Source organism: Seriola dumerili, unplaced genomic scaffold (genome assembly GCF_002260705.1).
Source record: "Seriola dumerili isolate Sdu_G_001 unplaced genomic scaffold, Sdu_1.0 BDQW01000056.1, whole genome shotgun sequence".
Classification (NCBI taxonomy): domain Eukaryota; kingdom Metazoa; phylum Chordata; class Actinopteri; order Carangiformes; family Carangidae; genus Seriola; species Seriola dumerili.
The window spans coordinates 6,079,548-6,089,810 of NW_019174311.1; the positions used below are offsets into that span (position 1 = coordinate 6,079,548).

The following is a 10,263-nucleotide window of genomic DNA, read 5'->3' on the forward strand; positions in this document are numbered from 1 at the left end:
ATCCTGTAGCACCGTTTGTTGCTGTATAAAACAATATCACACCATTGGTGCTTATACACGTTACAAGACAGACATTTCATCTCACCACCTGTCAGAGCGGTTTAACAAAGAACAGATAACAGCAGCCATGGGAACACTTTCAAGAGACCCTCAGAATCACGTGTTACTCATTGTGTCAATACTGGTATGAAGATGTGTCTGTCCAAACAGCACTTCTGGATTTTAGTCATGACAACTCAGCGTGTTTGTCTGTTCAGTGGCTGCACTGATAACGTCTGCATTTACTGCTTGACTTGTGGTTGTAGCCAAAAAATAAAATAAAATAAAATGAACAGATTTATTTTATTTTGTATGCAACAAAAAAACCACAACATCTCTTAAACTTTGTCAAATATTTGAAAATTTCCATTTAAATTAAATTAAACCCACACAGCATGTTGGCAGATTAACTTGCTATTCTATTAACTAACCAAAACCTTTAGCTACTCAGGTGTAGATGCACAAATGTTTTTTTTGTCTCACATTTTGTGTTTGAATGAGGGCAGTCAATAGCAAACACGCAGCGGTGTAGCCTGTCTAGCCACATTAATCACCATCCTCTACAGTGACATGCAGAGGCAGCGGCTATCTGTATAATTACTTCCTAAAAAGATTAGTATCTTATCAGTGACCATGTCAACTGGTCAGTGGGGTGGAAGGGCACCTAGAGGGGCATGTGAGTCTGATGGCAAAGAGATGGATAAATGACACTTTGAACACAGAAGCTCAGGTTTTAACTCAAACTGTAAGATAAACTACAATTAAAAATAGTTGTGTTTATTTGTTCCCTTTATATCCAAAGCCAAGTGAACTCAATTGTAAAGAAAATTTCCAAATATGTTCAGGGATGTGCTTGAGTCCACTAACCTATGTCCTCGTGACCATGCCTGGACGTTTTTTTTTTAATTTTTTTATGAGGGTGTGTGTGCGTGCGTGTTTAGTAGGGGGCATAAGCTCTCAGCAGCAGCATCATGACCACCAATAAGTAGACTACGTAGCGCTCACCACAACGTGATATAAGACCTGGTACCCCACCTACGCTCCAGTTGCTGATTGGCGTTACGCAGGTATCCAGTTATTATTTATTAGCCCAAAGCCTGGACGTCTCATTTATCCTCACCGGATCTCACTGCAGGATCTATCCGTTCCCACTCCACTCCGCACCAGGGCGCACGCAGCTGACTCTTTTACCTAATTACCTGCTCGACAGAAATCAGGTAAAAAAAAAAAAAATGCACATTTGAATGCTTAACGTAAAATGTGTGCGTATTTATTATATTTTCAAGAGTTTCCTCCTTTTATGGAGAAGTGGATTTAAGGTTTATCACGACTTTTTTGAGAGGGAACACAAAAGGATTGAGTGAAATTATTGGAGTCATGTCTTTATTTCTATGATGGATGTGTGCAAGATAATCGAAACAATAATTTACTGATTTTAATTACACGTTCCATGAATTATATCTTTGTAAACCTTACACCGCGCGCTTTTACGCACCAATTACGCAGCGAGTTACGCGCAACAGGTACAAGTTGTTCCTTGATGAAAATGCAGTTTTCAGTGATGTAGGCTAGTTGCCCGTAAAGAAGCAACAAAATGATAATTGTGAATATCCTTGCACAGGTGGTGCTGAGAAAATGAGGAGAGGTTTGCTACTGGTGACTCTGTTCCTCATCATGAAACTTCGCTACAGCCAGTGCAGATGCGAGGAACCCGGATCGCGCAGATCACCTTCAGATGTAGGTTTCCTGACGCGTAACGACCAAAACCATGTACGGAAAATCTTTATAACAGAAACTGATGTTTTCTTTGTGCTTCTCGTAATTGCAGCAGACCGTAGGCTTGGACAACCTCAAGCGGAACATTCTGAAGAGGTATAGCGATTTGGATTATGACAGCTTTGTGGGTCTGATGGGCAGAAGAAACGCCGGTGAGTCTTCCTTTCGACTGACGACGAGTGATAACATTCATGTGTTTATGGTAGTATTAATAACAATAGCAATGTTAATGATAATGACTAAAAAAAACAAACACAAAAAATGTTAAGATTTCGTGTTAGAAATTTCCCTGATCTAGGAGTTTAGTCAGGATTGTAACCTGAAAATCTCCCACAACTTGTTTCAAAAAGCTGTTATTTTTCTTTTTTTCCCCATCAGATGCAAACACTGTACAATCACCCCAAAAAAGTAAGACCTTTGTCATTTACCAATGATACGATGAAGCGCTTGCTTTCGTTGGAAAACACATCGTTAAACGGTTCTCATTCTTCTTATTAGGAGAAATGCACGACATTTTTGTTGGCCTCATGGGAAGGAGAAACTCAGAGCCTGGTGAGTGTGGCAATTTACAAGAATCAAATACCCACTGTAGCCGTGTTGGCTGATATGGGCGTTTAGAGTTAGATTTCACAATTTCTCTGATGCTCATCATACGGACAATATATCTTTCTATTGTCTGCTCTCACAGATAATGGTCCCTGGAGGAGAGAGTATCCAGAGAGGAGAGGCATTTTTCTCAACAAGTGCCGGCTGAGGTCAGTGCCTCTTCTTTTTCACTCAGTAGATGGAACATCACACACAAAGTCTCCACGACTTGAAAAGATAAAGTTAACACTCAGTAAAGGATTAAAACCATATAGGACAGAAGAGCTTCTGAAGATTTCTGCTGTTCCAAGGTTTAATGTGTTAGAAGCACTGCTGACTCAAATGACTTTTTTTTGCCCTTTGTGACAGAAAAAAAAAAAACAATTCTAAATCATCATAAAAGGCCAGTGCACCTTAGTTTTACTGTGTATTAAATAATTGATTTTGCACATGATGCTGATTATACATTATTGATTATATAAATGTGGTGTATTTGTGTGCTGCAGGTTTCTTCAGGGGCTGTAGACTGAAACAACTCTCATCTGGCTACAGTGACAGATCACATAGAACACATCATCAGACAATGAATGAAATGTCTGATGGAAACGATTAAACCATGATTCACACTGTAAAACTGCCGGCTGGCTTATGAAAGTGACCATAAACTTCACAGATTGTATTTGCTTTACCTGAAAACAAAACATAATTAGAAGTGAAAGATGATTATTTCTTTATCATGTTATTTCTGTTTCTTCAAAGTTCAAAATAAACATAATTTTTTATACATAATTTATTCATTTAAAACATTGGTGCATTTTCCTGAAGCTGTTTATGAGTGATTCTTCAAGCCTGGCTCCAGTGCTCACAGTCATGTCCAATCACGCCTGCTACAAGAGCAAATCATTGGAGTTCTGTATAATAATGTTCATCAGAGGCTACAGTGTTTCCAAACAGAAGCAGAGAGGGTTTCGAGTGCACACTTCCGCATCAGAGCGTCTTATATCTTTCAAAGCTAAAAACAAGATCTTTCACAGCACAGTCGTTCTCACTGAAATAAACATATCACGATTTGCAGAGGATTCAAAAATGACATTAAAAGGCAACATGCAAACAAAGATACAACGGCTCTTTGAAATTAATTTTTTTGCATGTTGTTTCAAAACAACGGAATAAATAATTAAAATTCTAACATCAGCAACACCAGATATAACATCAGAAAAAACATTAACATCAGAAAATCAAAGGGGCCATAAGAGGCTATATACTTTGCTGTTGTTCTCCATTTGAAGAAACGTTTTGAAAATAATGAATGAAATGAAAATGAATAAAAAAAAAATTATGAGCTTATTTCATACATCTGTCACTGCATTTTTGGCTCAGATCAGGTACTTGTAAAACACATTAAAATAAAATTCTATGCGGCTATTCTTACATCACTCCAAGCAAACATCTGTGACCGTGTAACGTCACAAACGCACTAATTCTGACACTGATGATGTCAAAGTTAATTTAAGCTAAACCAAGTGTTCTTGTGATCTTGAATGAAAATAGCAGAGCCATTCTTAGCTCCCACTGAATCACACTGTGCTGAGAGCATACAGTGTCATACTGGCTGTGGTATACTGTGTCAGAAGAAAACACCAGTTAGCCAAGACAGTGGCCACGATAATAGCTCTTTCTCACTGAGTGACAGTAGCTACAAGTGTTTCTAACGTAGATTCGTCAGACACATCACAGTTAAAAACCCATTCGGCCTCATCTGAAACACAGGATCAGTGCCGTCTACCGTGTGTGACTGCAGTCCTGTTCTCAGTGAGGTGCGAGTTCAGATTGTCTCTCTCTCCTTCCTCCGTCTCCACTTCGGTTTGGTTACCATTAACTGAGAAGGCTGCAGTTGTGAGACTCCTTCCATCTGTCACCTCTCCAACTCCTTCAAATCCCGCCGTCACGGTGGTCTGCGTGAGAGTGCCGAGGCTAAGTCCCTGGCGTAGGGACGGCCGGTAGCGTGGCCTGTAGCCGTATGCTCTCAGGTGGTAGGTGTAATACTCCAGTGTGTACATTAGTTCTGCTTCCACATAATGGAACGACACTGCCAGGTCGGAGCAGCACTGTGGACCCTGAGGAAGAATAACACACAGATCACACATACAAACAAAGACAAATACAAGCACGTCCACACACGTCCAAACATTGTGTGGCATTGTGTGGCAGCCTCCATCATTCACCAGACTGCAATCTGGTTTTACAGGTTTCATTGCTCAACTGAACTCTGCTGTACAGCACAAAAAAGAACAAGAAAAACAAGACAAAACAAACAAAATAAGCACCAAGAATCTCACTGGCATGAGGAGCTTACATTGTTGAGATGATTAGTACCAATTCAATCTAAAAAAAAAAAATCTAAAGGTGATTTACTCCTGTATGAAAAAGGTACATGTAGCACATCTTCTTTGTTGCATTTGTTTTAAGGATTAGTCATTATCTATGGTTTAATTTATTTATTTATTTTAGACACACTAATTTCCAAAAACAGGCAATGAAGTAAATTGTGTCTATGTCCGGCACTATTTTCTGTTGTGGATTAATACGCATTTTGTGCACTAGTGAGCATTTTCAAAAGCAGGACAGTGTGCAGGGGGCTCACTCAAGAAAAACTGCAGTGCCCATGTTCATTGCGGATAGCCAGTGCGACACTGTGACTCTTTTGTGTGTATTGAAAAGTTTTTTGGACAACAATGGCGGTCTACGGCACAGAGGAACGACATACAGTAAAAATCTGTGTACGTCAGGTTTTGGCCACATAGAAATACTTGTTTGTGGGAACAATGCGTCGTTGGCCTGTGTCTTTTTGTTTCTGTTTCACAACAAGAAGAATAGAAAATATCACCTGCCTTATCCTTTTTTATAAATTGTCATATACTGGCAGTTCTGAAACCACAAATTTCCATTTCTAAAGTCTGATTAAAAAAAATAATTACTCTAATATTAAAAGTAAATTTGTTTCCTTGTTTTCCTTTGAAAGACGGGACAAAGCAGCTTCATACACTGGCAGGCTGTATCTGACAGGATCAGTAATGGACCTGTCTCATTATAATTGCAAAGTACAATAAATTAGTTGCATCATCAGCGACAAATTGACCAATTTTCCTTTTGTTGACAGGATATTGTCTCTACTGCATTCATCTACTTTAAAATGAACTCATTTCTCTTTCAATTCACTATGCAGAGGTCAGATACAGAATTCAGATGAGCCAGGTAATCACGTATTCATTTATTTAGCTATTATCCCTCTGATAAGTGATTTATAGCAACACCTACATTTTGTTTATTTCATCAAAAATCAAAATAAACAGTACACTGTATGGCATTATACTCACTCCCGACTGTACATTTCTAAGATGTACACTAATGATATTAAAGGATTTTCAACTCACCAGTTCACGTCCTGGTATTTCTTCCTAGCCTGACTTGCCCCTTTCTAATAAGACTAATCCGCACCACAGAATGTCGTCTTACTGAGGAGCTATCCGTTAACCACTTTGTGGTTTTACTGATAGTGCCACTTTTAGTTGCTTTTTGACATTTTGTCTTGGTTGGCAAGCTGTGGCGGCTGTGGCTCAGAAGGTAAACCATTAATTTGAAGGTCGGTGGTTGAATCCCCGGCTCCTCCAGTCAGCGTGTCCAAGTGTCCATGGGCAAGATACTGAACCCCACTTTGCCCTTCATTGCTGTTCCATCAGTGTGCGACTGTGATGTATGAATGTGGCGAGTATTGTAAAGCGCTTTGAGTGGTCAGTAAGACTAGAAAAGCGCTATATTAAAGTGCAAGTCCATTTACCATCAAGCTCACAGCGAAGATATAGACTATTAATCTGGGGAGGAAGGGCAGTATGATATGCAACAAAGATCTCTGGCGAGAATCAAACTGGGAATATTGCACTTACATGGTATGCCTCTTAACCATCGGTCCAATGGACGCTGCATTTTCAACACTTTGAGCACAGATATGCCGTATAGGCTTTCACAACTTTTTTTCCCAACTTACACTGTAGTACCATAGAGAAGTGAAAGTACTTGCCTCAACAATTGGGTAGTAACAATAGCTCCAGTACCAGAAGCTCTTGGAGAACTTGCCAGTCAGATGGTGCTCTGGCACAAACGGATGGAACGTTTCTCGCTGCAAAGTGTCTCTCGAGTCCCCGGCCACAACGCCCATCTTCTCCAAACACTGCCCCAGCGCTAGGTCTTCTACAGGGGTGGTGTGTGTGCAAACTTTGGTCCGAAAACCTTCTACGAATCTCTTGAGGGCCTCTTTACTAAGTACGTAGCCTGCCCCTCCGCTCATGTAGCCTTGCTTGGTGTAAGGTTTGAAGCGTTTACCAAAGTAGATGGGCTCTTCAGGGGTGTGGTTGGACAGAATCCAGCGCAGGTTGTCCACCACCACATAGGTGTCGTCGTCCGCTTTTAAGAACCAGTCTGCTTCATTCGCATGGTGCTCGTACACGTAATGGAAGGCTTGGATGGTCTTCCAGTAGAGCTGGTCGCGGCCCTCCTTAGTGCCCAGTCCCACAGTGGGGAAGTCTGGGTCCTCCACAGAGCTCATGAACACCACCACGTTACAGTGGCGACTCCAGGTGGCCCTGACATGGCGGGCCCTGCTCTGCAGGTTGTACGGCCCTGTCATCACCCAACAGAGAACGCGGACCTTCTGGTACAACACATCTGCCACCCGGCTGTCTTCATCTAGTAGGACACAGCAAACAGCACAGCACATAACAATGTTAACTAGCGTGCAGTGGAGCTTTTGTAAGTGTGGTTCTACCAGTGAGGCCCAAATTATACTTCTCTGGGTTGCATGTATGCGAGAGTGCAGATACATTTACGAGGAAGTTTCTTTTATACTTTTTCTTCAACTTTGTTTCTAAAAATTGTAGACTCAACCACTCAGCTTGCTTGCCGCACAGGTCCGCACATGCATTCACACCCTTCTCTGTGTAGGCCTGACGTTTATCATGCATCTCCTGAGAGACATAATTCCGTCGTTACACCACACCACCCTGGCACTTGAAGGGATATGTTATGTTTGCAACTGTATGCGCTGTTTGATTAAAAAGGCAAATCCGCCTTGAACTGATGATTATGGTTGTTTATGAACATTGTGACACTGAATGCCGTTTGAGATTGCAGAATGATGTGCAGGGACAGACAAGTAAGTACAAGTATGACATGTTTAGATAACAGGTTCAGGTCAGAGTGGTGTGAAGAGAGAAGAGGCGGAGTGACCCTGTTACACAGACAATGTGTGTATAAGAATGAATGACTGAAACAAGGAAGTACTGCACTCTGTTTAGACAGGAGAGAGGAGAGCAGGGTGAGTCCAGAGCTCTGTAAGCAACCTCAAACTTCTATGCTTGGCTATACTTTTAATAAATTGGACGTGTTGAACTTTAAATCTGTGTCCTGCATACTTCATCAAACGAACACGCGAGTCCGGTTTTGCTGCAAAATAATAGTGGACTCAACACACTCCTCACACATGAGCATGACTTCTACCTTCTGCTCTCATTCATTCAGTTGACTCCACATTCTTCTTGCGTTTTATCCCTTTTACTGCATTTTTCTAACTTGCTATGAGCACTCTCAAACCTTTCATGTAAGCAGTGCAAATGACCTTTCCTTCAATGTGCGAAACCCCAGCTCAGACAACCTTGAACAACATTCCTGGAGCACTGTAGCACAGCTCTAAATGCCTTGATGGATTAGCGAGAGGACTGAAGAGGTACTACACCATATGTATATGTACATTTTTATCCAGTTTCATTAAAAACTGATTAAATGAAATGCGTGGACATTGCGGTGGAGTGGTTTCATCCCACTGACTGAAAGGCAAAATTATCTTTTTTCCTCTGTGTACATATCCCTCTTTTACCACGGCTACTTCCAAACCAATGAAAGCATCCAAGCTAATAATATACACCTTGTCTGTGTTTATCATATAAATGCATTTTACACAACTTATCTATCAGTCTGTCACTACACAATCACTCACTGACTGTTTGAGCCAGTGCTGACATTTAAGCTAATTACTCTAATTTATATACAGAACAAAGACAAGATAGATCTAATAGAACAGTAGCAAATTTTGCATAATTAAATATAATGAAAATATATATATGAGGATACAAGGTTTTATTTTACTTATGCTATGCTTGTTATGCATATACTTTTTTTGACACAGTGATGTCTGGAGCACCTGCATGGTGAGGGTGGAGCAGGTTGATGAGAGCAGCTCCCTCTTTCCTCCAGCTGGTTGGTCTCTCCCCCACCGTTGTGGCTTTTTCCTGGGCCTCTGACAGCACAGGGTAGCTCCTCTCAAACCACACCTGGCGCAGGAAGAAGTAGACGCTGCAGGCCCCCACCAAGAAGCCCAGGGAGAAGGCCCATCTGGAGCTTGGGCCCTTCATACTGACACCCTCTCCAGCACTGTGACGTCCCAGTTATAGCATGTCTACACAGAGCCGCAACACACTAGGATCAATTTCAATGTAGTCCAACCTGAAGTGTGACTTTAAACTTCCCCCTTCAACATTTTTTTTTTTTGTATTATCTGTATAAAGCGCATAAGTTTGAAAAGACTGTGCAAAGTTGCACATTGGACTGTGTTATGTAATCATGCAAATGTTTTAAAACCTTCATGGCGACAGAAAAGGTTATAAACTCCAATGATATCTGCACAGCAAGACATGTATTTGATGTGTGCATTAAAAATTGCAAAGCTGCAATGTGGTGTCAGTGTTAGCTTTCAGTCATACTGGATATACTTTTTACACCCAGACTGCAACACATTTTAAGCATTGCTGTCTGGGGTTCAATCTCCTCATCTACATTTACTTCAAAGAAACTTTACTGCCACAATACAAATGGACATGAAAATCTAAAAGACGACAGAAACAACCTGTCTCACAAAGCAAGAAATAAACGTGTCTAGACTTGACAGTTGTTGGATACCAACACCGAACTAATGACTGTAACTGTGAACCAAATCATTTTAGCTTGAAAGCAGGACTTACTGTGAAGGAGAAAATGTGCTCCAGTAAAATGGTGCTGTCCCCCTGATCACTGTTTGTGGAGAAGCTCCTGGGTTTGTCTTGATGACATCATCACTCATGCCTCCTCCTTTGGCTCAGCTGTAACATTGATTTAAACAGATACATTTATGGAGATGGACTTCAGTGTCACTATGTCACTGCCAAAAAAAAAAAAATGTTTTCATTTGACTGTGTTGTCTCACGGTGAGGTCAAATACCTCAAGTTCGAGACAGATGTTAACGATTAACATGACAAGGGTTGTTTTTTTTTTTCTACATTTACTCTCCACGCGCACTGCTCCCCTTCATTATCCTGACGAGAAATAAGAATCAGGCGAACAAATCCAGTCACCCTGATCGAGGCATTACATCCGTTCAAACCAAAAACATATGACACAGACTGCTTTGACTGCGATACAAGGCCATGTGGAGTCCAGATCTGCATCTACAGGCTACACCACGTTGTCTTTGTACACAACCGCCGCTGTGTGTGTGTGTGTGTGTGTGTGTGTGTGTGTGTGTGTGTGTGTGTGTTTCCAATCAGCCAAAAACATAATTCATTTTATGAATATTTTCGCTTGTGTGTGTCATTTACCTTTGCTGGTAGATGAGTCATTTGTGAGCACGACATGCTTGCAACTCCTGAAGCAGCGGGGAGAAAAAAAAAAAAAAAAAAAAAATCCCGTTTCTGAAGAAGGAACAGGCCTGTTACAGCTGCCAGTCATATCGTCACGTGCTGGTCCCGACGTATTGTTTCTGACTGACGTCGTCTGTA

General features: G+C 41.1%; 2 protein-coding genes across 3 annotated transcripts; one reads left to right on the top strand and one right to left on the bottom strand.

The window, feature by feature from the left end:
* The first annotated feature begins 1,183 nt into the window (after nt 1-1,183).
* tac3 (tachykinin 3) lies at nt 1,184-2,979 on the top strand. The gene is made up of 7 exons (XM_022741650.1): nt 1,184-1,256; nt 1,661-1,776; nt 1,868-1,967; nt 2,194-2,223; nt 2,314-2,367; nt 2,504-2,570; nt 2,907-2,979. The coding sequence occupies exons 2-7, from the start codon at nt 1,675-1,677 to the stop codon at nt 2,923-2,925; spliced, it is 372 nt and encodes a 123-aa protein (XP_022597371.1). The 5' UTR covers nt 1,184-1,256; nt 1,661-1,674; the 3' UTR covers nt 2,926-2,979.
* On the bottom strand, nt 2,779-10,186 carry LOC111219067 (glycoprotein-N-acetylgalactosamine 3-beta-galactosyltransferase 1-B-like). Of its 2 annotated transcripts, none has more exons than XM_022741648.1 (5): nt 10,084-10,186; nt 9,471-9,587; nt 8,654-8,908; nt 6,479-7,143; nt 2,779-4,517 (listed from the first exon to the last, which is right to left on the bottom strand). In XM_022741648.1, exons 3-5 carry the CDS (start codon nt 8,862-8,864, stop codon nt 4,173-4,175), a joined length of 1,221 nt encoding a protein of 406 aa, XP_022597369.1. In that variant the 5' UTR covers nt 8,865-8,908; nt 9,471-9,587; nt 10,084-10,186; the 3' UTR covers nt 2,779-4,172. The 2 variants fall into 2 exon arrangements, with proteins under 2 accessions (XP_022597369.1, XP_022597370.1); XM_022741649.1 differs by lacking the exon at nt 10,084-10,186 and adding an exon at nt 9,707-9,782.
* Nucleotides 10,187-10,263: the final 77 nt, after the last annotated feature.